Source organism: Podarcis tiliguerta, assembly GCF_965153285.1.
Source record: "Podarcis tiliguerta genome assembly, chromosome: 5".
Taxonomy (NCBI): domain Eukaryota; kingdom Metazoa; phylum Chordata; class Lepidosauria; order Squamata; family Lacertidae; genus Podarcis; species Podarcis tiliguerta.
The window spans coordinates 44,021,181-44,049,031 of NC_139538.1; the positions used below are offsets into that span (position 1 = coordinate 44,021,181).

At 41.6% G+C, this 27,851-nt stretch overlaps 1 protein-coding gene across 2 annotated transcripts; it reads left to right on the plus strand.

Annotated features, from left to right (window-relative positions):
• PDCD11 (programmed cell death 11) lies at positions 1-27,830 on the plus strand. Of its 2 annotated transcripts, none has more exons than XM_083441498.1 (36): positions 1-94; positions 1,643-1,757; positions 2,611-2,742; positions 3,078-3,245; positions 4,322-4,483; positions 5,161-5,284; positions 5,706-5,887; positions 6,539-6,646; positions 6,857-7,063; positions 7,511-7,635; positions 8,327-8,387; positions 9,131-9,277; positions 10,469-10,720; positions 11,195-11,338; positions 12,191-12,385; positions 12,965-13,135; positions 13,995-14,214; positions 14,745-14,897; positions 15,195-15,310; positions 16,071-16,585; positions 17,076-17,138; positions 18,306-18,414; positions 18,747-18,836; positions 19,439-19,541; positions 20,978-21,155; positions 21,395-21,451; positions 22,116-22,238; positions 22,535-22,657; positions 23,010-23,160; positions 23,298-23,414; positions 23,512-23,652; positions 24,042-24,292; positions 24,555-24,723; positions 25,130-25,283; positions 25,911-26,076; positions 27,314-27,830. In XM_083441498.1, the coding sequence occupies exons 2-36, from the start codon at positions 1,653-1,655 to the stop codon at positions 27,477-27,479; spliced, it is 5,448 nt and encodes a 1,815-aa protein (XP_083297624.1). In that variant the 5' UTR covers positions 1-94; positions 1,643-1,652; the 3' UTR covers positions 27,480-27,830. The 2 variants fall into 2 exon arrangements, with proteins under 2 accessions (XP_083297624.1, XP_083297625.1); XM_083441499.1 differs by having other exon boundaries at positions 28-201.
• The last annotated feature ends 21 nt before the right edge of the window (positions 27,831-27,851 follow it).

Sequence of the window (27,851 nt, forward strand, 5' to 3'; positions counted from 1 at the left end):
GCTGGCCTTCGAATTCGTTTCCGGGTTACGGAGCAGATGGCGGTTCTCACGCCCCAGGCGTGCCAGTGAGTTGAAGAAGCGTGGGGGACACAAGGTACATAAGCTGAGCTCTCTGGAAAAGAGGGATAATGACGGAAAGGAGGGTGGCCTAAGGAGAGGGGGCCGAGTCCGGGTAAGCTGGGGATTGAGAAATACGGCAAGGTGGGTTGCACGTGTAGAACTAGCGTGGCTATGTGAGTGCCTTGCGGGTTCGCCGCCGGAGTGCTTGCTGTGACGCGCCTCCGCTCTTCTGTTTGCAGGATCTCTCACAGAAGACATGGAAGGGGGGCTGTGTGGCTTGATTTAACTTCCGTGCAGAAAATTGAATAGTCTGTAACCCTAGAAATCAGGGTGTGGGGTGATCATACCGCTTCCCACCCTCAAACTCTGTTTTGCTAAGGGGTTGGGGGACGGTGGAGTGTGAAGTATGGAGTATGGACGACCGTCAGGACCCCACTTTCTTCCCACTAAAGCCATTCATCCCGTTTTTGTAATTTTTTTTTTTAAATATTGAAAGCTGCTTTATGGACATAAAGGCAGAGTGAAAATAGTGCTCTTATCTGCCTCAGCTTCCACTTTGTACCTTCTGAGCTATATAAAAATGTTTATATTTTAAAACTAGTAAAAGATTGCTAGATTTTTCTGAATGTATGTGGGGAAAATGATTAAAATACTGGTATGGTTATGAAGCAAAGTCATTTAGAATAGTGCATATTGTTCATATTGTTTGTGAAATGCTCTTTTTAGTTTGTCATATTTTAAAATACAAAGTTTCTGGGTTTATAATAGCCGCACAACAGCCAGAAATCAACAGGTGAGTTTTTTTTCTTGGCTGAGAGATAGAATCATAGACTTGGAAGAGGACCCAATCATAGAATTGGAAGGGACCCTGAGGATCATCTAGTCCAACCCCTGGGATGCACCCATGCAGGGATCAAACCTGTGACCTTGGTGTTATTGGCGCCACGCTCTAACCAACTGAGCTAATGGTAGAAAAAACTATTTATTGATCTCCACTTATGTAGGCATTGAATACAGTGGTACCTCAGGTTAAGTACTTAATTCGTTCCGGAGGTCCGTACTTAACCTGAAACTGTTCTTCACCTGAAGCACCACTTTAACTAATGGGGCCACCTGCTGCTGTCGTGCCGCCGGAGCCCGATTTCTGTTCTCATCCTGAAGCAAAGTACTTAACCCGAGGTAATATTTCTGGGTTAGCGGAGTCTGTAACCTGAAGTGTTTGTAACCTGAGGTACCACTGTACTTAGGATCTTGGTTCATGAAATAACTCTTCGTTACTTAAGAACAAAGGAAGGACTAGCTTATTTTTGCATCTCTACCAGTAGACATTCAGTTTGAGTAGGTGTGGTGCAGTGTTTGAACATCATAGATTAACAATATTTATGAGCTCTTGGTGTCCTGATACTCTCATGAGTGTTGTCTTGTTTTAGAGAATGAGTCATCTTCAAAAGCACAACAATTATTTTATTCCTGTTATTTTAAAGTCTGTCCTCATTCTTTGCATATAAGAAAATGTTTGTGTTGGTTTTTCCCTTTTGAACACAATTTGTATATGCAAATAACTTTGTTGCTTCCATTGCAGAAAGATAACCATGTCATCTGTAGAAGAGAATTTCCCTCGAGGTGGCCCACAAAGGAAAAGTCAAGAAGAAAAAGCGGCCAGACAGTCAGCAGTAGAGCAGGATAATTTATTCAAAGTATGCAAACTGTGAACGTATTAAGTTGCCTTCTACTAAGTCAGATCATAGGTTCATCTTGTCGCTTATTATTGCCTATTCTGCTTGGTAGCGATTCTCTACAGAGGTGTTTCTCAAACCCTCTAACCTGTAGCAATTGTAACTGGAGTTGCCAAGGATTCAGCCCAGATTCTTCAGCATTCAATGCATATGCTTTATCACTGTGCTATAGCCCCAGATTGATGCGCTGACATTGTTCTTAACACAATAAGTGGTTCTGGGAACTCTTCAGGATAGAAGAGAAATGCCTGTGCTGTATAAACAAGTTTCCTGCCAATTAAACTGTAGCTCCTGATTTTGGCTCATTTCAATAAGCCAGAGTTTGGCCTGGTTTGGGCATAGCAACAAATTGTGGTTAGTTTAGTTTAAACTCGGAAGTGAATGCTTCAAAATTCTTCCTTTGATGTGTGCCAGAGGAAGAGAGAGGAGGTGGAGGACTTCAGCCTCAATTTTGAGCTCACTTGCTTCCATAACACTAAACTGGGTTAGTGCAGGAACTTGTAGATCTCAAGATGTTGTTGGTCTCCAACTCCCACCAGCCCTAGCTATCGTGGCCATTGGTTAGAAATGATGGAAGTTGTAATCCAGCAATATCTGGATGGTCACAGCATCTCCATTCTTGTTTAACTTTAGATCTGTGCTGCTCCATTGAGTTTCAGACCAGGCCTTCCTTAAGATTAAACTCTCTTAAACATGCTTTCCTGCAGGTTACGTTCAGGGGTCCCTTTGCAACTCTAAAACTAAACTATTGTTTTAGGGAAGCAACTGTCTTTTCAAAATCTTGAAATGTCTTTCTTTTTTTTAACTGTCTCAGACGCAACATGAAGAAGCGACCAAGAAAAGAAAGAAAAACCAGCAAGATGAAACAAAGCCAAAAAAACTCAAGATTGAGAAGAAAGCCGCTGTAAAAATCGGTGTTAAACATTTTGAATTTCTAACAGTTGAGGTTGGTCTATAATTTGTATTATGGCTTATTTTCACACTGTGGCAAATAACTACACAGCAATAAGTAGTACCATTTCAGATAGTAGCATATGAGACAGGAGTAGATTGTACATCATTGTGGTATTGAGAAATAATTCATAGCATGCAGAAGGCAATGATGTAATTTTCCCCTTCCACTTTTCTTTGGATTTTTAAAGGTCTTGTTAAAAAGGGGACTTACAGCTTTTATTAACATCATATCTTTTTCCCCTGTGGGGGACAGTCTAGTTGTGTAAAACACAGGAGAAAAAAGTGTTTCTGAAAGTTGCACATTACCTGTCCTTGTTTTTTAAACAGTCCCTTACTGCAGGGGTACTGCTCTTAGGATGTGTGAAAGAGTCTAATCAGTTTGAGCTGGTGATCAGCTTGCCCAATGGGCTCACTGGATTTGTGCAAGTGACACGTATAAGCGATGCCTACAATGAGATGCTGAATGAACAGGTGGCTACAGATCAGCACTTAGAGGTAAGACAAGGTGCGTGTGTGTTACGTAGTTGTTTGGTGGGTTCTGCAAGTACCACCAAGCAGCAGGTTTCTTCTGTTCAGGGCATTCTTTTGCCTCCTCTGTTTCCTGCTCTGTCCTGAAGAGGCCTACATTGTAGAAGACCATTTAGAGCTGCCTTTACAACACCTGACTTGCTTTGGTGCCAAGATAGGGAACTTGAGGCCATCCAGATGTTGTTAGCCATCCCCAACAGCTACAGCTAGAGTTGATGTGAGTTGTAGTCCAACATCAGGAGTGCCCTGCTTAGTGTTTTGCACACTGCAAGAATGGGAGGATGTGCATTGAAATTAATATCTTCATACATTGTGAGGGGAAAGGTAAATCTGGGAATGATTACCTTATCCTGGGTGTGAAGACATATTGGTGTAGTTGTGGAAAAACCCAGTGTATTGAGGCGAAGCCAACGTAATAAATTGAAAAGAGAACTTGAAGCTATTCTGGTGGAGGGTTTAGACTTGTGGTTGGGTGAAGGGAGCTTGCAGGGTCGGTGTGGAGACCCCGTGCAGGACTTTGGGGCCAGAGTCTAAAAGGGAACCTAGCCAGAGGGAATAGCAGTGAGAAAAATTTCTTATCTGACTCTGTTTTGCTGTCAAATCACACTCACTCGAAATGCCACTCCAAAAGCCAAGAAATCCTGTTAGGGAAACAACATATGAAAGCTCTGAAGGAGAGGAAAATGGGAATCCTCAGGGAGAAGGGCAGAATTTAGAGGAAATATTAGAAATTCCCTCTGGCTAGTTCCATTTTAGACTCTGGCACGGAGTCCTGCATTGGGTCTCCACACAGCCAGTAACATGAATTTCCTTTGGCTTGCCATCTGTATTTTGGAGGAAATAAGCTTTGAATAGTTAAATGGCTGCATTGCAACCCCTTCAGTAATCAACATCTTCCGTAGCATGTTCAAAAATTCAGTTGTATTGCTTACAGCAGAACATTTTGTTTGGCCAAAGTTTCAGAGTCAGTGACTAGATATTACTGTTGCTGTTTTGATATGTTCCTTATTTTAGGATTTATCCATTAAACTATTTTTTTGCAGGATCTGAATTCTCTCTCAGATCTCTTTGCCCCAGGAATGCTGGTCAGATGTGCTGTGGTTGGTGTGGAGAAGACTACTACAGGTCGTCAGAGTATACAGCTAACAATCAACCCCAAAGACGTCAACAAGGCTTTGAATGCTGCCACTCTGAGACCAGGCATGGTATGAAACATATGAATTATCTGTTTACGCCTGCCTTTTCAAAATTATGTCATGTAGCTTACAAAAAATAAAATATAATAAAGCAAAATAAAAAGCACAAAACTACAACAATTAATAACACTTTGTTGTTGTTTAGTCGTTCAGTCGTGTCCGACTCTTCGTGACCCCATGGACCAGAGCACGCCAGGCACTTTAGCAGATAAATAGCTTTGAAATGTAAAGTAACAATTGAAAGAAGCAGTAATAAAAACACAGTGTGATGAATTAAGATGTCTTGATAAATAAAAATGCCTTTACTTGGTGCCAGAAAGTTATCCATGTAGGTGCCAGGTATACACACCTAGAGAGGGGCTTCCATGGAAAAGAACCTCTCTGGTATCATCATATACCCTAACCTGGCAATGGGCATCATCAGATGAGCTCAAAACATATCATCTGTTAATTTTTTGTGATTTGATATGGGAAAATGTTCTTGTGCCTTTTATAAGAATGCAGGGAATAGAATTTCAGCAGGTGCAGATATCTTGTCCTAATATTGCTGTGAAGGGTATAGGTCTCGTTTGTGGGAGCCCAAAGTCCTGTTTCTTTTCAGGGAAACTTGAGTGCTTGAGGAGGGAGGAACAACAATAAGGAGTCTGATAAAATTTCCTTTAAGCTTACACTTCTTCTCCAAACAGCTGCTCTCTGGCTGCATCTCTAGTGTGGAAGATCACGGCTACCTTATTGACATAGGCATCCAAGCAACAAAAGCATTTCTGCCTCGTCAGAAAGCCAAGACCTACCTGCAGTCAGCCAACAAAGGTATAACTATACTTAGGAGTACTGGGTTTAAGGCAGGGGGAGAAGCAAATGGGTGGTTTAGAGAACTGTAAAATCTTAGATTTGGGAGTTACCAGAGGCAGAATTTACTGCCCAATGTGTGTGTGTGTGTGTGTGTGTGTGTGTGAGAGAGAGAGAGAGAGAGAGAGAGAGAGAGAGAGATGAGTACATATCATTGTACAGTAACTTATAAGCGGCCAGCTGTTGTCTGGCTTCTCTTGTTTAGGAAGCTTTTTATGCAAGGTGGAGTATTTCAATCTAGGATGAAAAGCCTTTTAATGTGATGAACATGTGAAAGGATTTCAGAAGTAGCTGGTGCCAGGAAATAATGGCCATAGTGATAGAAAGGGAATGTCAAAACTTTGCTGATAAGTGATGATAGTTGCATGTGTTGGTCTCTTAGGGACTGAGCTGAAGATAGGCCAATACTTTAACTGCCTCATTGAAGAAGTAAAGAATGGTGGGCGGATAATCCGCATGACCATTGATCAGTCGGAGGTTGCTGCAGCTATTGCCACAGAAGCACAAAACTGGTCCCTTGGCAATTTGCTACCTGGGCTGGTGGTGAAAGCCCAGATTCAGGAGGTAAGCTGTTTTTTACGAATTAATGTACTAATCTTATTTTCTTCTCTCTTGGAAGAGTACAGTGAAATTAATAAATTCCCTAACACATCTGCATTTTAAACAAAAGATGCACCCACTTTTTCACAGCTTTGAATTGTTCCATTCTGACTACTGAGGTTGGTTAAAATATAAGGATAATTCCAAAAATAGAGACTTTTTTTGGAAACATCTATGACCCTATGTCTGAACCACATGAGGGTTTTTTCCCTTCCTCTAGCTTAACCTAGATTTTTAAAAATCTCTATAGGGTGATATTCAACATTAGCCCCAGTCAAGCTACCCCATTGAAGTTAATGGACATGACTTAGGTTCATTAATTTTAATGTGTCTACTCTGAGTAGCACTTGGTTGATTACCACCCTAAAATGTTATTAAATCTAGTGATTTACAGCACTAGAAGACATAATTTGGAGCCACTAACAAAAGAATCATTAATATTGTATACATATAAACATGTAATACATATAAACCATAAAACACACATTTACATTTCATGATAGCCACATTAGAACTCAATATTCATTTAATATTCATCTAGATCTGTCAGAGAAATTCTTCTGTTTAATTTTACATCTTGCAGGGCAATTTTTGTTTCCTTCTGAATATTTCCAGGTGACTCCTTTTGGAATTTCTCTCAGTTTTCTGTCTTCCTTCTCTGGACTTGTGGACTACATGCATATGACTTCTACAAAAACAAGAAACTACTCACCAGGTCAGACGGTAAGTGATTTTATAGCAAGTCTTAAATTGTGTTAAGATGGTGCTGTGGGACTTGGTTAAGATATAAATTGAACGGGTGCATCTCTATGGTTTTGCCATAGTCATGGAGGCTAGAATGTTTAAGAGAAGTAAAGTACCATTCTCAGCACATTCCCTATTTTTCCTACAAACTTACCACCTCCCCCCCCCCCTTTGTGTTTTCCTCTCCAGGTGAAAGCATGCATTCTCTTCAACAATCCTACCTCCAAGGCAATACGCCTATCTCTGCGCCCAGTTTTCCTCCAGCCTGGTACTCAACTTGGCAAGTTGTCTAGTGATCAGATTGGCAGGGTAGTTCCAGACTCCACAGTTGAGACCTTTCTCAAAAAGACTGGTGCCATCTTCAAGCTGGATGGTGGCTGCCTAGCTTTTGCACATGTAAGTAACTCAGTGCTGATTGCACCTTGTAGGAGGGTAGACCGTTTCAACCATCATGGCTGATGTTTGGGGAGCAGTACATCAGCACTTTTGCCCGTTACCGATTCAATACATAGATGTGTCTTGGCATCTGTTTGTGAATGTGTTATATGATGTCTTAATTTGTCCTGGAGAAGAGTCCAGAGTCTGAAGGTAGCAAAGAGCTTTTCTAGATTCCTTTGTTGTTTGCTCACCCTTGTTAGATGCAATCATAACCTCTGTGGTTACATTGTGATCATAACCTCTGTTGTCACATTGTAATTCATATTGGAAGGTAGAATCAGACAGGTGCAGCATCTAGGCTTTGCTTTGCTTTCTGGATTACAGCAGGGTTAATCTTAAACTAGAAAACTGTCTGGATTTATAATTTAATCTTCATTTTCTGCACTATCTTTATACCTCTTTCAGATAAAACATCTTTCAGATACTGCCAAATCTTTCAAACCTGCAGCATTCAAGCCTGGAAGCAAACATAAATGCCGAATTATTGAGTACAGCCCAATGGATGATGTGCTGGTGGTGTCTCTCAAACAGTAAGCTTTAGAGTGCAATTTGAGTGAACCAATCTGTGACGTGTCTTTATATACTCATGTTTCAAGCATATCTCCATGTCTTAAATTCTATGCATAGGTGGAACTTCCTTATGCCTAACAGATAATCAATACATTTCAGTTGAGACATAAGTCCCATTGCTTTCAGAACAACTGAGATGGCTACATTATGCACACCTGTGCAGTGGATTGCATTTGCACATTTTAAAAATGGGTTCCATAGGTATCCAAACTTTCTGCCTTCAGGTGATGTTTTGCTACTTAAGTTACAAATGAAATTCTGTTGAGGTCCTTTCTAGCATCTGATGAATTTCTGTCCAGGCACAGCCATTACCCCACCCCATGTACACCAAGGCCACACCAAGGCTAGATCATGGCACACAATGTGAATGATATTTAGCCCAATGATACCCTACCTCATTTAGATCATATATACCAAGTTTCATACTGACAGCACAGATATAAAAAGAGCCAGTATGGTATACAGTGGCAGGACAGGAACGTAGGAGACCAGGGTTCATATCTCCACTTGGCCATGAAGCTCACTTGGTGACCTGTTTAGAAGAGCAGGAGGAAGAATTGGAGGTGGGGGAGAATCAGTTCTCTTTACTCTTTCATCTGTTTCTCTTCCACCACACAGATCAATTTTCACTTCCCTTCTTTTTGTTTGCAGACACATTATTGAGGCTCCATTCCTGAGATACCATGATATTCATCCTGGACAGGTGGTGGAAGTAAGTTCAAGGAGAGAAAAAAAAGTCCTTGGAATCTTGTTTATCTTACTGAACAAACCTGAGGCGAGGGCTTTGGTCCAATTTTGCCCTTCTAACTTGTGTGCTTAATGCATCTTTGAACCTAAATCCTGCTGTGTGACATTAATGGAACACTATTAATTTCACTGTAGCCTAGCAAAGCCGTTGCATTAGTTGTACGGAAATCAGTCTGGTTTCTGCTACATTCCACAAAACTATGTGCAATGGATTTGCCTATCATTTAGTCTGTGTAATCATGCTTTGTTTAGATATTTATATGCTGATTTTAAGGGAAACCTTGCAGGCAGTCTACATAAAAAGATTTAAATAATGAGCATCAATTAAACTGTATGATAAAACAATAAACATGAGCTTCAAGGGGAAATGTAATTATTGAAAGCTAGATCTTTCTTCCCTTCAAAATGGTTCTTAAGTAACACTGTAGTAGCAGCTGAGGGGAGAGGGACACTTAGGGGCTGGGGTAACCAATGTGGTGCCCTCCAGATGGCTACCCAATTTACATCCCAACCTTTCCCCCCAAAGGAGTTGTTGGACTGCAGCTCCCATCACCTCTGACTGTTTGTCACGCTGGCTGAGGCTGATGGGAGTTGGAGTCAAACATTTGGAATGCCCCACATTCACTACCTCAAAGTTAGATGGAGGGCATCTCCTCTTTCTGTACTAGTTTTTCTTGCTTTCTGATCCCTCGTTCTTTTGGACTTTAGGGCACAGTGTTGGCTCTGAAGCCCTTTGGCATGCAAGTAAAGGTGACTGAGCACATCAAGGCCCTGGTTCCCCGACTGCATCTGGCAGATGTGCTTCTGAAACAGCCAGAGAAGAAATACAGTGTGGGAAGCACTGTCCGGTGTCGGGTAAGAACTCTCTGTAAGGGACCGCTTTGCCCTGCTTTATCGATTTCTCTAGCAAGGAGAGACCAAGGGGGCTTTCTCCATGCAATAATCTGCCTTTATAATGAGAGCAGCTGTGGTTCTGTGGGTAACATTAGGTTGGATGTGCAAAACTTAGGTTCAGAATCCCTTTCAGCCATTTTGTTTACTGTGTAATCCTTGGATTAGTTACTATCTCTCAATCTAGCTTATTCAGAGTTGTAGTGAATCTAAAATGGGGACAATGACATGTATTCATAATTTCTAATATTTCTATTTTACCTACTCAGAAGTCAGGCTCGCTGAGTTCTGTGGGACTTGCTGGCAGGTGGATTACAGCCCCACAGGATGAGATGTAGACAGTATTTCCGTCTAGGCAGGAGTTTGCGGAAGAATTCTGGGGCCCCACTCAGCAAAATGAGCAGGAGAGGCCCCCAATTCAGTCAAGCTGGCTTGCTACATATTTAACAAAGTGAAGTAATAAACATTACCAATTAAAGAGAGGATCCCACAGTAGGACCTTTAAGAGTCTAAAATTACAATCCTTTCTTCCTTTGCACTGACTTCAGCACTGACGTCCTTGACTTTAGCACAGACTGGAAGCCTTGCTTTTGGTAGGCAACTTCTGAGTCCAGCTTCTTCCAGCAGGGCTTGAAGTCCGCACCAATCAGATGATTGCTGCTAACTTTAGAAGGGATTGGCTCCACTTGGTATTTTAAAGGGGCTGAATGCAAGCCCTGCTTGCCTCGGAACAGCTGAGAGCACACTTTAAGGCTCTGAATTGCTCCTTTACAAATATGTCTTTACCTGTCCCACACCTGCTATCATCTGACATCAAGTGTTGGGCAGGTGGGTGTGCCTTGGGAAAATGACATTGTCAGCCACATTAGGACCTGTGTAGTGGCCTATTTAGCTTGCAGATCAGAGATTCGCCATGCCTATTCTGAATAGTTAAAGAAGTGTTATTCAGGTCCTGTTACAGGATGAGCCCTGTCTCTGACAGCTATCTCCTAACCTTTCGTAGCCCTTATTTTTCTAAGCTGATGGGTTGTACCAGCTGTATTAGGACTGATCCCATGAGTTCCAAGCTGACATTTTGGACATTCCTTCATTTTGGTTCAATTGTAGTTTCCTGCCAGTTGGCATACATAATTCCAGTTTCTTCTTCTCCTCCAGGTGCTTTCCTGCAATCCTGAAGCAAGGAAACTCGCTCTGACGCTTAAGAGAACACTTGTCAATTCCAAACTCCCTGCCCTTTCCAGTTACGAAGATGCAAAGCCAGGCTTCATCACCCATGGTTTTGTTGCCTGTGCTAGGGAGTTTGGCTGCATTGTGAAATTCTACAACGACATAAAGGGCCTTGTCCCCAAAAATGAGCTCGGCGGGGAACCTTCAATTGTTCCTCAAGAAACATTTTATGCAGGCCAGGTAAAAGCTGGGTAAAAGTAAAAAAGTCTGATTTTCCTTGATATAATTTTTTTAGTTAATAGCTGTACACATTTGCATAACAGATTTGCATAACATCTTTAATGCACATACATTTGTTTAGTGATGGAACATGAATGGCAGATTATTGTTACTGAATTCGCAGGACCCTTGATATGCTTATGTAGTAGGACATAGCAGTGGTCTCTCTTCCTCTCTTGAAAAACATTTAAATAAAAGTTTTTGAACTACTAGTAAAATGACTTACATTTGTTACTTTAACACAGAGAGATGCATAAAGCCAGTGGAAAGTTACAGAACTTCCACGTTTTATCCAGCTAAAGTGGAGGGAAATGGGTTAGGACCCAGATAGGATGCAGTAGAGGGATATCTGGGGACACATTCAGGTGGTCCTGTTTTTGAAGTGTGAGAGTGAACATGCCTGCAATATGAAGATTCTTTTGTTTTGCCAATCAGGTGGTCAAAGTGATTGTTTTAAAATGTGAGCCTGAGCAGGAGAGACTGCTGCTGTCATTCAAGCTGACAAATGAAGCACAAGCTGAGGATGGTGGAGAAAAAAAGACTTCAAAGAAGCGAGAAGTAACATACGAAACCGGACAGGTAATTTATTCTAAAAGATGTCCCTTCCCTTTCCCTGTTGACATTCCCCTGAGGATGCTAGGAGCAAAGACAGGAATTTATGATATTTCTAACTTGGGTTTTATTTCATACAAAATGATCAGATTATCATATCATATATCTTAAGAAGGACTGTGCTATGGGGTCCCAATTATAGTACTACTTCATGCAAACATGGAGCATTTCTGTTGGATTTAAACCATTTATTCTAACTTGAAGTGTTCTGCACATCAGAATAAATGCTCGATCTGGTTGGTCTAGATTTAAATTTAAACATAAATTATTATCTTCACTTTGAACTCCCCTCCAGTGTTCATCAGTATACCAACACTTTATATTGTTTCATTGATAATCTAAGTAAAAATGACTATTGCACTTACTTAATCTAAGCACAACCAGAAGGGCAGCTGATCAGGCATTTAGCAATGCGATGATGAATGTTATCTGTCAACTATATTCTATCCTGTTCCCCACCTCCTTTTAAAAAAGAAATTCACAAACCAAGAACTTGTACAATGACCATTAATAATGAACTATTTGTTGTAGATATTGCTGCAGATTTATTATGCTATTTTTGTTATATTCAAATAAGAACTGGTTTATTTATTTATATTGATTATTATTCCTATGATCCTTGTTTATAAAACCCAATAAAAAGTTATTCCAAAAAATAAAAAATGCTCCTAGACTTTAACTTTGATTGTTGAGATTATTTCTTTCTTTTATCTTTTAAGTTGCTTGCATTTTGAGAAACCTTGTTATCCTGGGAATATTGCATTTTAGGTGGTGGTCTTCCACTTATTAAAAAAGTGTTGCCTTTTTTCTCTTGCTCAGATTGTTGATGTAAAAATTCTGAGGAAAAAAGAAGATGGCCTTGAAGTTACAATCTTGCCGGACAATGTTTTTGCCTACCTTTCCACAAATCATCTCTCTGACTATGTGTCCAATAGCAAGTTGTGGTGGTCCTGCCTCAAAGCAGATGATATTCTCCACAGAGTGTTATGCCTCCATGACAAGGGAGGTCATGTTGTATCCTTGTAAAGTCCAGCCAAGCTTGGTGAAATCATTTAGCCATTTTATGTTGTACAACAGCATTAACTTGCATTGCATTGCATATATTGTCTCTCAGACAAGTGACCTTCAAAGATTCTGTGTCAGTTTTACCTCTCTATGTCTGTGCAGTCTGAAGGAAAGAAATTGTCTTAGAAGATTTTTTAGATGGAGGGAGAGTAGAAGTGAGCAAAGGTTTTTGTAGCCTTTAGTATCTTCACCACCTTGGTTTTTGGATGAAGCAATTATTCCCTTTGCTTTCTTCAGTTTTTTTTTAAAAAATGGCTGCCTGCAAATTGGGATCCCGTGGAATCTTGTTGCTGACAGAACGTTTTATTTCCCCCCCTGCGGAATCTGAATGGAATCAGGAGGTTGGTTGCAACATGATCTTACTTTTTGGCACAATTATGTCCTACATCCCCTGTGTTATAACAGTCTGCCTACCTCCTCCTCTATGTTGATAGGCTTTGGTGAAATGCTTGTTTTGTGGCTGCCAAATAAAACCAAACTACCAGTACGCTCCTTCTCCCCAATTTTATTCCTTGACCCATTGTTTAGACCCTGAGCAGAAAGCCATCGGTTATTTCAGCAATTGAGGAGGAACGGGTGGTGAAGAGCTTTTCAGACATCCAGCCTGGATTGCTGCTGACTGGCTTTGTGAGAAACGTCATGCCTTATGGTGTGTTTGTGGAGTTTCCATATGGTCTGACAGGGCTGGCACCCAAATCGGTAAGGCATGGTGCATTGTCCCTACTAAAATAGGTTTATTCGCAGATGTTGAGGAAGGGGTGCTTTCTAGTTGAAATAATCTCTTATGCTGCACTACTCAAGGATAAAAGTTCCTGATGAGATGAGTTCTCTAGATGGATTTGGAAGTAAGGGCACAAAATAATACATAGGAATTTCCTGCTTGCAAGTGGTATGAGAGAAGCTGTTTCCTAGTGGTATGTTTTGAAATGCAGGCACTCAAGATGACCCCCATCCATAGGCAAAGGTAAAGGACCCCTTGGATGGTTAAGTCCAGTCAAAGGTGACTACGGGGTACAGCGCTCATCTCACTTCAGGCCGAGGGAGGCTGCATTGCTCCGCAGACAGCTTTCCGGGTCATGTGACCAGCATGACTAAACTGCTTCTGGCACAACCATCCATAGCCATGCCCCCAAAGAGCATTCAAGCACTTGTGCTGATCCATATATACACTTGTCGCATTCCCCAAAGAGCAGTAGTACATGGCATAATTCCCAATTTATTAGCATCAGCTGACTGTCAAAGAATAGAGGTTTATAGAACAAATTCGACTTTTAAAACAAATTGAACGTTATCCAAAGATCTTCAGCTAGCTGAAAATGCAGCCTTTGGTCTTAGAAAGGCAAACCATCTAGCGATGAAATGTTAATTAGACTGCTAGCATGAGTAGCTAGCATGAGCTGTCTCTAACTCAACCTAGGTAAAAGGTTTCTTGTCTGGAACTGTTTTGATTGCATTCCTTCCTTTCTGGAAGTCTTGAGGCTGGTGGTGTTGATAGCTCTCTTGCAAAAGCACTCTTAAGGAACAGTATTAATTGGTTCTTATCTCCTAATTGCTATAGGCAATGAGTGACAAGTTTGTGACAGACACCAAAGACCATTATGTGGTAGGTCAGACTGTAGTTGCCAAAGTGACCAGCATTGACGAGGAGAAGCAACGCATCCTGCTGTCCCTGAAGGTGTCTGAGTGCTCCTCCGAGGATTCTGTTTCTGAGAGCTTCTGTTTGCTGCACAAATACTTTAAGGAGCTGCAGGAAATCAAGAGTATCAGGAGTGGAAGAGGTAAAGGTTGTCATGATGATAAAAGATGGCCCATGGAAACCTTGTGTTGGCCACATACGCAGAGTGGATGCATGTGAGCGTCCTGGTTTTGGGGCACAAGCGTGGAGACCTTTTCTCAACATTTTGTCTAAAACCAGGAGGCCTAGGAACTTTTCAAACTTTTATTTAAAGAGAGGTTCAAAGATTCAGTTTCAGGTAAAACATCTAGTCACTCGGGGTGGTTTTCTGCTATATGTGATTGCCAAGTGGGTTTTGCTTAACTTGCAGTTGGAGAAAGATTACATTTCTTTGACTGGCACTTTGTTTCTGGGTGACTGGCTCATTTGCTATGAGCTTAAAAGACCCCATTTTCATATTGACTTAAAGATACAGCAAGAAAGTTACTTTCAGGCACCAGAGCATAATTCCTCAAAATAAGGGAATCCACTCATTTTTAATAGTTAATCCTTCTTATACTTACTCTGACTTTCTATAGTTCAGCAATGAAACATCAAGCTGCAAACGGGACATAGTTCTTTCTTTATCCTCAGATGATGTCGGTGTGATTCAAGAAGTCTGTGAATTAAAACCTGGGCAGAGGCTGATGCTGACGGCTCGCAAAGTCAACACTGATGGTTCAGCACTATTTGATAGCACCTCTGTTTCTGGCTTAACTATAATGGCTACTCATAGTCACCTTGGAGGTAGGACATACTTTGTGGTCTTTCCCCCCCTTGTCTACTTTGTCCTGATATACTATATTTTGCTCTTTGGGTTGGAAACAAATAATTGATTGCAAAGAGTGGAGTCTTTTTGAACGGTGAGCCGCAGAAGTGTGTCTGAAACCTGAGTGAATTCTTGGTTTTTCTCCTGACTCAGCTATCAGTGATGTGATGTAAATAAATAGTGTCTCTTACTGAAGTACTGAAATGCAGTTGCTTCATTTTGCCCCAGTTATATCAAGCAATAATCTTATGGTGCATGTTTGCTTGTTTTTAAAGGCAAAAACATTGTCCAGGGTGAAAAAACAAGGGCTGTGGTTCTCTGCATTGATTCCCTAGAATCAAAGGTCTATGTGTCGCTTAGAGAGGAGTTGCTGTCCCCCAAACCTAAGAAGGTATGATTAGCCTGAATTGGCTTTTATGCTGGATACTAACCTGTGTAGCTGGTTAATAACAGAGTCATAGAAGAGAGGTTCATAGAATACCATAGAAATGAGCAACATATGAAGAGAATTCAATGGAATAACTAGGCCAGGGGTGGTTGACCCACCCTCCAGAGAGCTGCTTTAGCTTCCTAGTCAAATTTTTCTGCCTCCAGCAGCAGCAAAGAGAAAGTCAAAATAGATACAGTGTGGGGAGGAGATATATATGTGTGCATCCTGTGTGTCTGTACAAGAGTGGTATATAGCCATGATTACCACTTGCATATGACCCCTGGAGGACTGGGCAAAGGTGAATGCAGTCCTTGGGACCAAAACAATTGGTTAGCTTATATTCAGATGTCAAGGGGCCATAATGAGGAGGAGGGAGCAGCTTTCCCTTCCTGTGCCCTAGAAGGAATAACTGGGTTTAAGCTGTAACTTCTTCAATATTATTTGATCCTTAGGAAAAACTGATCACCTGTTAGGTACACATCTGAGAAAACCCCAGGGAGTGTTGGCATTTTCTGCTTTTGCCTAAGAATTCAGCTGGGGCCTAAAAACGAAAAAATGTTGTGTCCTGAGAATTTCCTAGTCGTTCCTGGCAAAACCCTGGAGTTTTTGTGATGAGGGTAAAACATTTGTCAGGATTGCTTTTAAATGGCTGTTGAAGTCTGTACCAGGTTTTGTGTGTGTGTGAGTGACTTTCTCTGGATGTCATTTCTGTGTTTTCCAGTTAAAACAGAACTCTCAGCACCAAGCCATCGTGCAGCATGTGGCTACAGAGCATGCAGTTGTTTCATTGGTAGGAAATGGTCAGCTGGTTGCCATACCTGTGGCTTCCCACTTCAATGACACTTTCCGCTTTGATTCTGAAAAACTGAAAGTGGGACAGTCGGTCCTAGTGGTTCTGAAAACTCTCCAGCCAGGTGACTGTGGGCTCTTACTTGCTGTTCAAGATCAGAAGAAGAGAAAGGCTGTAATCAGGTCACGGCGTGAATCTGAAACACTTGGGGAAACCTCGGCCATTGTGAATCACTCGCTGTGCTTGGGAGATGTGGTCAAAGGAACTGTCAAGTCAATCAAGCCTACTCATGTCTTAGTGGCAATTAATGATCAGCTGATCGGCTCCATTCATGCATCCCAGATCCTGGATAAAGTTTCCATAGGCACCTTTCCAACATCAGTGCTAAGAGTTGGGCAGCAGTTGACTGCTCGGGTGATTGGGGGCAAAGACATTAAAAATCACAGGTAAGATCTCCCCAAGCTTCTGAGTGACTTTTCTGAGTTTTAGCCAATTATTAAATTTTAGTTCAATGTTCTAGCAGGCACAGAACTTTCCAGATCTGTGTCCTAAGTGCAAGTGTTGTCCTCATGCATTTATTGCCCTGTTACTAATTTTCAGTCCAAGTCAGGGAATTAAAGCATAGTCACTTGGCTCTCTTCCTACCTGGATACAGACCCATTTCCATCTACAGCTGACAAGGAGGCAACTTGGAATTCTCTGTTGGAGAGAGGTTACCCAGAGTGGGTTTTCTCTTCCCACCTACTCTAGATGCAGGACTTGTGCAAATTAAGGAAACACTTTTGTGTGGAAAAGACCCCTTCCAGTTTTAGTCCTGCATGCTCAGAGTGATTATTCCCCCCCCCCTCCAAGCAGATAAAGAGGGAACTTTGAAAAACTGAAGGGCCACTTACAACTGGAGTAAGGATGATGTGCTAATCTGCTCTTAATTTGTAGGTATTTGCCCATCACCCATCCCCATTTTACCCGTACCTGCCCAGAGCTCAGCATCCGACCAAGGTAAGATAGCCTTTAGATACTTTGTTTGATGAGGTTTTACAACATGTTAAATGCTAACAGATACACCTATCCAAGCGTCTCCTGGTCTGAATGTTAGTCAGTGACAGAGTAGGGGTTCTCTACATAAAATTCTGCATCTTGGAACATATTGCACGAATATGCTAGACCCAAGTGACACTTTGCTTAATTTTAATGATTCTGGCATTATTATCATTATGTAATAATAATAAACAATAATATAAATTATACTCCGCCCATCGAGCTGGGTTTCCCCCATCCACTCTGGGTGGCTCCCAACAGATTAAAAGCTGAATAAAACATTCAGATCTTGAAGACAAGAGAAGTTATTGGTGGGTGCTAGGATTGTAGTATACAGTACATTGAAGGGAGGCAGCCTAGAGTTTTACAGATAGGAAATCTTGGATTGGTTGGCAAATGCTTGGACCTAGAAATATTGGAAGGGAGCAGGGAGTGGATCTCAAGCTGTTCGCCCTCTAAGGATACATGGATCTATAGAGACTGCCTAGAACATGTCTGGTGATCAAGCTATTGTAGAATGATGGTTTTAATTTTAAGTTGCTCCTCCTTTTTCCAGATAAGATAATAGTCAGTTCCCACCACTTTCCCCTCTCTATCTTCAGCCCCCCAACCATATCCCACACCATTCCCAAGGGCCCTCCAATGCCCACAAGCAATTTCCTTGGGGTGGGAGTTCATTAAGCTGCAGTAGGAGACATGAAAAAACGTGTTCTGTGAACTCGTCTTTTACTCAGAGCCAATTCATTCTAAACCATAGGAAATGTCTGTAGATCTCCAGCATCCTTGTTGAGAATTTACCAGCCCTGTAATACACATCCTAGTATGTGTCTTGTGCACTATGTCCCTTGCTTTTGATTGCCAACCTAAAATTGGGAGTCCTGTGTTCTCCATGAGCTTGGATAGGAGACACTTTGATCAGGGACAGGGGAAATATTGACATGTCAAAGCAAAGAAGCTAAGGGCATAACTGGGGTGTGTGTGTGCTATTGGGCTGTTGTTTTTATTTTTATTATGTATTTTGTGATTTTATATCTTGCTTTTATTCTGTGAACCGCCCTGGGACCCCCGGGTATAGGGCGGTATATAAATTCAATAAATAAATATAAATAAATCTCCACTTACAATCAGTGAGCTGTCTGGAGAAAGCAAAACTGCCCTGGGTCCAGAAGATGGCAATCCGGAAGAAATACTGAAACCCTTTAAGCCTGGGCAGACGGTGACATGCTTTGTTAAGAAGGTGAGGCCTAAAACTTTTCTACCTTTGCGTAACAAGGGTTTCCCCCTCCCCCTTCATTTTAAAAAGTTGGGCCAGTCTTCACTGTAGATTTGGGAAGCATGACATGCTTCCGAATACTCTGGGTTGATGCAATTTCCCAATGGGGGATAATGTTCAAAATGTGTGGTTGTATGTGTATCCATAAGCTCTTGTTTCACTTGGGTTGGGGAGGTTGGTGTGGAAATTCTGGAATAATTTATAGGACCTATTACCAGGGAATGCATGGTAAAAACTAGACTCTGTCTTTTCTAGTGAAGAGTTTTTTATTTTCTCCTGTTCACTTCTATTCTTAGTATGCTGCTGCAAATAAATGGCTGGAGGTGGAGGTCACCCCTAACATTAGAGGGAGAGTTCAACAGCTGCTACTTTCCCTTCGACCCACAGTAAGTAATTGCCAAGGAATGAAGGGCACAGGATCTATGCAGGAGGCTACGCTCAATAACGTGAAAATCTGCAGTAAAGAAACAGAAGCATTAAAATGTTGGAAGTGTGTTGTCCTGGCTATTACCAGAGACATAGCCGTGTTAGTCAAACAAAGTCTTATAGCATTTTTTAAAAGGCTAACCAATTTATTATGACATAACCTCTATATGCCATAATAAATTTGTTAGTCTTTACAAAGCCAAAAGGATACATCCTTGGGATTGTTATTTTTTGTCCAAGTTAAGCTTTAAGAATTCTACAGCCATATAAAAGACAGTCAATAGCAGTCACAGCAAGGGTTACTTCTTTCAGGATAAGAGGAGCACAAGGCTTTTTTTGTTCAGATTTTCACTGGAAAGGTGTAGGAAATGTTCTGGTCTCTTTCAGGGCATTTCCCAGATAAGTACACAATTTGAAACCTTAACTATTTCAAAATGGTTTTTATGAAGAGCTAAACACTAGCCCAGCCCCCCCCCCCATGCATCACCACTATGGGGAATTCTTCACAGGCACAATTAAGTGGTTGGATGATGCTAAAGATCAGGTCATTCTCTCCCAACAGGTCTTAAAACACGCAGGGAAACACTTCAGAAATGGACAAGCTTTGGCTGCCACAGTGACCGGCTCTGATGTCACTGAAACTAAGCTCCATCTGTCACTTACAGGTATGATGAGAAGAGAGCGCCACAACATTAAGATCCCAGAAAGAGACAGTCAATGACAGTCACTCTCTATCTAGTCATCAGAGGCTTATAAACCCAATTCCATAGGCTCACAATAACTCTGATCCTGTAGTTCCTTGTATGTGAAAAGCTTCAGATGTGTCATGGAATTCTTGAGCATAAAAGGGCTTTCCATTTACTCCAGTGTTGTCTCTCTCTCACACACAGCCCCATGTTCATATCCCCATTGTACGCATGTAAATGCCTCTGTGGCATTGTAATAAATAGGGAAGGCCATGCTAATTTGGTTGCCGAAAGCGGGGCCAGGCTGTATGTCAGTCAAAGTGAATGGATGAGTAATCATTTTGTAGCTCTTGATGATGATGCCTTTAGTAATGGGGGCTTGTAAAGGTAAAGGTAAAGGTATCCCTGCCCGTACGGGCCAGTCTTACCAGACTCTAGGGTTGTGCGCTCATCTCACTATATAGGCCGGGAGCCAGCGCTGTCCGCAGACACTTCCAGGTCATGTGGCCAGTGTGACAAGCTGCATCTGGTGAGCCGGTAGGGGCTTGTTTACGTCATCAAAGTGGCACAACTAGAGGATGAACAACCAAATGCTGAGCAGTGGCTGCTGGTCATAGGACTTGCCTTTATACCAAGTGAGACCAACTGTCCATTTAGCTCAGTATCATCTACAGTGACTGGCAGTGGCTCTCCAGGGTTTCAGGCAGCTGTACATAATGATGCCAGAACTTGAGCCTGAGACAGTCTGCATGCAAAGCACTTGTTCTTTACCACTGTACTACGACCCTTCCCATGTTGGTTGTGAGCTAATTCCATCGCTGGAGACAGTATTCCTCCAGATCCCAGTTGCTGGGAGAAACAAGCAAGAGAATGTTATTGTATTCATATCCTGCTTGCAAGCTTCCCTTAGGCCCCTGGCTCACCACGACGGGGAATGGGATACTGGACTAGGTAGAGGCTTTCATCTGATCTGACAGGGCTGCTCTTCTTGTTCTGTTTTTGTCTCTCCTGTTATGGTTCTGACAAAGTTTGAAAGACTGTGTTTTCGTCAGTGTTTATGTGCAAGGCAGGGAGAGTATATTTCCTTGTTACTATTAGAAATCAAATATAGTCCCCAGAGTGGCTGGGGAAACCCAGCCAGATGGGCGGGGTATTATTATTATTATTATTATTATTATTTATTTATTTATTTATTTATTAATTTATAGTCCTTCCCTGTGTGCCAGTAAAGTTCCTGGTGCAATTTGTACTAGGGACTGGATTAGGTCCTCCATATGTGGGAATTGATCATAGATGCACTTGGGGTTCAGGATCCAGACTGACAACCTTTAAGTGTACTGTATAAGTAGGCCATAGGGGAGTGTGATATTATAATATCTGACTTGATCTGTTTGAACCTCCTCACCCCTGAACAGGAGTTTACTCTCTGGAGAAAGGAACCATCACGCTAGGCTATGTGAGCAAGGTGATTCCGCATGTTGGCCTGAATGTTCAGCTTCCCTTTGAAAGGAAGGGGAAAGTCAGCCTTTTCCACCTGAGTGATTCATATGCTGAGCAGCCACTAGAAATGTTCAGCATTGGGAAAATTGTCAGGTAAGAGTCTTATGCAAAATCATGTCTGTAGACAAGCTGAGGGAATTTTATTTGACAGTCATTTAACCCTAAGTCCTTTCTGGTCCTGAGCTTCATTGGTTCTCTTAGATCCTTAATGCCCTCATGAAGCCCATGACCAAGAACAGTTATCACATAACTCATTCAATCACAATATTTTCTGTGGAGAGGGTCTTTTCGAAATGTGCAGAAGTTCCATGTTTTCTTTTTCCTGCATACAGGTGCTGTATCCTTTCCAGTGAAGGTAAAAAAATGGAAGTGTCCCTTCGACAATCCAGGTAAATCCCTAAATATAGATGGGAAGAAGATTAAATAATAATGATGATAATAATAATTAATAATAGAAAATACTCTATATCCTATTGCACAGGTTTTCAAAATTAGCATAAACTGCCCTACTATTTGGGACATAGGAAGAGGGAACCTAACATTTGGGCCTAAAGTGCAACTACAAAATTTTGTTGCATTTAGAATGGATTCTGCAAAGTAGATAAATATGTGTCCTTAGAATGGATTCTGCAAAGTAGATAAATATGTGTCCTTTGCTAAAGTTGCTTGCTGTTTTTGAGTTGTTGGATTTTTTTTATTTTTTTTTGATACTGTGGTTTCTTGTTTGTTCTTGTCTTTTTTGTGTCCAGTTCTTAAGAACAGGGGAAGTAAAGAAATCCCACTAGGACTTCTCCTTCATTCATTGCTTTCTAAACTGTAAGCTTTTCAAGGGTAGCTAGAGCTCTACTTTTCTTTATTAACAAAATGGAGATAGAAGTTGTCAGCATTTCAAAGCCCTTGCATATGTTGCAATAGTTTCTGTACTATGGATATGGGTTTTTTTTTTAGTATATTGTCAGGATTTTCCGCTTTGCAGTCACCAGAAGTGTCCTTTCTGATATAGAAGCCTATCTAGAAATAGGGCGTTTCACTACTTCTCCATTTCTGTTATAGGATAACTCCCAAGAGCCATTGTAAAGTGGAAGACCCTGAAATCACATCCCTCGACGATCTTCAGAATGGTCAGCTTGTCAGAGGCTATGTCAAATCCATCACTCCATCAGGCATCTTCTTTGGGTAAGTTTCCTTTGCTGACCACATTGTGAATTTTTGTTGGAATGGTATCTAAATAAATTGTAGAGCAGTTTGGAGCCTATAGTTCTGGAAGTCAGGAATGGCCAATTGTTCCATCTCAGAGCAACTTTACCTAACCCTGAACAATCTGAATAAATTTTAATCAATGAGGGGTGGGGTGGAGTTTGTCCACCATTTCACTTATAACATTTTTCTTTTAAGAAATAAAGCTGGTCTGCAATAGGAGCAAAATAAACCTGTGTTACTATATGCCACTATCTTTTTTTCCCCCTTGGCAGGTTGTCTGACTCGGTTGTGGGTCAAATCCCACCACAATTTATCTCTCCTCTCTTCATCTCGGATAATTCATTGTGTGCAAAATACATACATATCGGCCAGTTTCTTACTGCCAAGGTTTTCAGGTAGGTGTGATGTTTCCTAATAGAGGGGTGAATCTGGGATGGAAAATATTGCGGAGACACATGAGGACAGTATGGTTCACAGGACAACAGAGACCAGAGTTCAGATATCACAACAGTTGTGGGCTAACAGGTGGTATTGGGGAAAGCATTTCTATATTTTCCTCTGCTCGCTGTCTTATGAAATGGAAATTATAATGACTACCATAGAGGGCTGGTGTGATGCTCAACAAGTTGAATAATGTTAAAGCCTGTGTTACTAATAAGAAAGTACTGTGTAGATTTAATGTTTATAGCAGTTCCTTATCTCTCCTGCCACTTTTTTTCTGCCCCTTCTCTTTTACTCATTCTGCAGTATAAATAAAGAAAAGAACCTTGCAGAGCTCTCTCTCCTTCCTGAAGACACTGGGAAGCCAAGCATTATCCCAGAGTCCCTGGAACTGCCAGTTGGTGAAAAGGACGCACAGCCGAGAAAGCGAAAAAGGGGAAACTCTGAAAGTGAGCAGGTATTTATCCTGGAAAAGGGGGTTTTAACCCCACTGTTGATGTGAACAGTTATCCAACGATGCAAACAAACTACACACACAAAAATGTTAATATTTTTTTTAAAAAAAATAAGCTGCTCTACCTAAACTTTTTTTAGGAGGTTAAAGCACAAAAGAAGAAAACTCGTTGCCCTGAAGATGATGATAGTGGTGTTGAAGTCTACTATCGGGAAGAAGAGGAGGGAGAAGAGAAGAAGTGTGCAACAAAATCTAAGGTAAAAGACTGGCTGGAGCATTGTTCGTGCTTTGTGTGGGATGCTTGCTGTGTGTGTTTCTAAATAGAGGCTTTTTTCTTGATTGTGTTTTCTGCAGGAAAAGAAAGTTCCAAGGCTGCAGGTTTCAGCCAGCTTTACATGGGAGGAAGGCTTAAGTGTGCTGGATACGACCATGTTGAACCAGAGGGAGCAAAGCTCTGACAGTGAAGAAGACGATGACGATGTTACAGAGTCCACGGTAGAGTATCTCAATGTATTTTGCTTTGCATAGTGCTTGGTATGCAATCCTGTTTACTTAGGCCTCTTAAGAGAAGTACTATCTTGCTGGCCTAGAAAGTACAAAGGCAGTGTTTTGCTTCTAAAATTAGCTTAGCTCTATGTCAGGAATTAATTTGTGCAAAAGGCCTTTTGTGTTTTAGGCTTGCATCTGGGGTTCATGGATCACTTATTTATATATACCTATGTCTATAGAGACTATCCGTATACTGTTCTTTTTCTCTAGATGTGTTGCTCTGAAAAGAATCTTTTTGTATATGCAGCTGAATTTTGAGCCATGCCCCTACTCACAAAACTCTCTATCCTTTTCAACTAATTGGCTTCCTCTCCTGTCTTGGCCCTCTGTTTAAGACCAAGAAGCAGACAAAGAAAAAAAAAGAGCTCGAGAAGCAGAAGGCAGAGAAGGAACTCTCCAAACTTGAAGCTGCCCTGATGGATCCCAGCCGGCAACCTCAGACAGCCGACGACTTTGACCGATTGCTCCTTGGCAACCCAGACAGCTCCATCCTCTGGTTGCAGTACATGGCTTTTCACCTTCAGGCTACGGAGATAGAGAAAGCAAGAGCTGTGGCAGAAAGGGCACTCAAAACCATCTCCTTTAGGTGAACTGCTTCCCCTTACCATCCATTTTTAGCTTTTAGTTGATGAGCTGCTATTGCCCATGCATGCTTAGCTTGGCTTTATCTCGTGGGAGGGGCACCTGCAGAACAAAGTGGACAGTTCTGTCACTTTCTCTCCCCTCTCTTCACAGACGTTGTCCAGTCAGATCTCCTGCTTTCTCTTCCAGGGGGATTTGTTGAGCACAAGGCGAGCATTGAGCCATGTGTAGGTAGGGTGGTTATTTGTGGTGCCTCTTTCTTTCAGAGAGGAGCAAGAGAAGCTGAATGTGTGGGTTGCACTGCTGAACCTGGAGAACATGTATGGCACCGAGGAAGCTCTAATGAAAGTCTTCGAAAGAGCCATCCAGTACAACGAGCCTCTGAAGGTCTTCCAGCAGCTGGCAGACATCTACAGTGGCTCTGAGAAATATAAGGTGAGGCTGGGTTTACAGTGTTGCCGAGAGAAAGATCACTTCTGCTCACTGAGTCTGGCAGGGAAATTGCTTGTTCATTCTGTTCTTGGGAAGAGCCCACCGTGGTTGATCCACCTGGATCCTGCGCTTCCATCTACCCTGTGGATTTATCATGCTGTGGATTTTTCCTCCATTTTGGACAAGTATCAGGCTGATTTCCCTACATTCCTCTTTTTCATCTAAGCAGTACCACCACATTGCCTCTTGCTCTAGCTTGTTGGCTGCATAATATTCTCTGGGGCCCATGAGTTGGGTTCTGTACTCCAAGATACATACAGTTGTGAATAGCATACAAGGCAAGGGAGAACCACAGGATTCAAAGTGTGTTTCCATGGTTTGAACGATCTTCTCTGATTTTTATTTTCAGCAAGCTGATGACTTGTACAACACAATGCTGAAGCGCTTTCGCCAAGAAAAGTCTGTGTGGGTGAAGTACACCACTTTTCTCCTGAAAAGAGGCTTGGTGGAGGCAGCTCATAAGCTCCTCCCACGTGCACTGAAGTGCCTGCCAGTCAAAGAACGTAAGAACCACTTCGCTCTTCTTTCCTATGATTAGCATCTAAACATCATGTTGGTTATTTATGCAGTACACAGGTAATATCTAGGAAATGCAGTATGTGCTGTGAATCTAAAAATATCCATAGCCATTGTTAGCAAATTCTCTTTCAATAATTGTATTGGTACTTTCCTTTAAAAAAAATACTTTTCAAAGTTAATCAGTTAGGGATTGGGGGGTGGAGCATGTTCTGAATAGGGAGATTTCAAAGTTAATATAAAGGACTGTGTATATTCCTGGATGCTGCAGTTTTACCAATGGCTTGAGAAATTCAGACAGGATTTTCATAGCCTAAATTGAATGCAAGATATCCCTTTGCATTGATTGCATAATTTCATTTATTTCCCTCCCAATGCACTGAAGGAAACCCAAACAATAAAAAAATTGCCAACACAATGATCTGTGCACATTTTATGAAACAGGGGGGCGGGCTTTTAATAATTTTAGTTTTGTTGCCTACTCTGGGAATTTGGTAGCATGGAACCCCAATTCCTTGCTAATATTGTTGCCAAAGTAACTGCAGCATCCTTGAACTCTAAGCAGAGGCAGTGACGACTAGCCAGAAGAACACTTCTAAAATGCACTTTTGCAGATCTGGATGTGATATCAAAGCTGGCGCAGCTGGAGTTCCAGTTTGGTGATCTGGAGTATGGCAAGACCATTTTTGAGAATACCCTGAGCACCTACCCGAAGCGTACAGACATCTGGTCAGTGTACATAGACATGATGATCAAACATGGCAGCCAAAAGGAAGTACGGTGAGTACTAGCATGGGAAAGTGGGCTGGTACTTCTGAACTTCCTAGGAAATACAACATAAGGGATGCTTCTTGGCCTTAAATCCAGGGAAGCTGGGAAGCTTGATTTCATGTGAGCAAATATTTAACAACTCTGAAAGGTGCCGCAGGAAGTGACTGGATGGTAAGCATTAAGAACCTGTATTAGGCCTGCTATTTACTAGAGGAACCCATGGCTTTTTTTCTCAATACTTTCCCTTCTCTCAGCCTGGAAGCTGAGAGTCTAGAATGGGAACCTTCATACTCATAGGCCATGATTCCCAGTTTTCAGAAAAGGCACAAAATGTATGTAAATTTTAATTGCAATCTGGTAAAAAAAATATTGTTCCATAGCACAGAAATTTAAAGAACTTGCTGGTATGAAAACTGGGGTGTGGAGCATGTGGCTTCAGAGCAACACCATATGATTTTTGTTAACAGTCAAGGGAATTGCAGAGAGCCTGTCCTTGAAGCATGACTGATTATACCTTTCTGCTCTCTCTTCCAAGTTACTAGAAATTTATTTCTCTTTTCAGTAACAAAACAGCCCTTAAAAGGCCCCAACACTACTTACTCTCTAACAAGAGAAGAAGCAAAGGATTTGTGTCTCTTACCAATTCTAGTAAATCAGTTTTGCGTCATAACATCCTAGCTGAGTTTACATGTAATGGGAATTCATAGAACTCCACTATGTGGGTTAACCTTAGCTTGTTCTCTTTGCAGAAAACCATAGTTTTCTGTTACATGTGAACTGAGCCCCGGTTGCTGCAGGCGTGCTCTTAGACTAGAAATATTATCACTTCTCAGGCTAGGAGTCCCCTGCCATGCTTGTAAAGAGCAACTGAGATGTGCTTGACATTTGACAGAGCAGGATTTCTCAATGAGGGTGATATACCCCTCCAAGCATGTGTGTACTGAACACTGAAGGAAAACACACAAGTGAAACTTGTTCTAGTTTCAGAAGCTCTGTGAACAGATCCTTGTAGATGCTAGGAATCTGAAAGCTCTGTGATTGAACACAATGTCTGAATTTTCTGGAAACACATGTGGTAGTCACTTCCTGTCTTCCAGGCATCATTTTGATAAAGCGCTTATGATGGGCAAGAAAGATTTGTACCCACAGGATCAGCTAACTCCTAGGCCCATGCTTTTTCTGTTGCTTGTTTGTTACCTGTTTGATTGCATAATAAAAAAGAGTTTTCCTTGTTTTTGTTTTGCAGGGATATTTTTGAACGTGTAATACACCTAAGCCTAGCAGCGAAGAAGATGAAGTTTTTCTTTAAGCGCTATCTGGAATACGAGAAGAAGTATGGCACAACAGAAACAGTCCAGGCTGTGAAGGCAGCAGCACTGGAATATGTGGAATCCAAGAGCAATCTTGCTTGAGGGCTAACTTCTAGAGCAGTCAGGCTTTTTTTGTTCTCACTTGCAGTGCAAGATGCAGCAGGGACAGAGAAGCAGACCATAGCTGTAAGGAGGAGAGTGTTTCTGCCTGCTCCATTTCCTGATCTCAAAAGCAGATTGGGTTAGCCCGGACCAAATTACTATGCTTTATCAAGAACTGTGTGAGAGCATAGTTTCTGTAGATGTTTATACCTATTGAACCTTACAAAAACTTTTGAATATGAGAATTATAGTTGGAGCTTTATTTAAATTTATTTTGGAGTATAAAAATAGCAGAAAGTCACCCACTACTTCCTGTTGCTCTGCTCATTAAATGAACCAGGGTTTTTTAAAGCTTCCTTTTTCTTCTGTTCA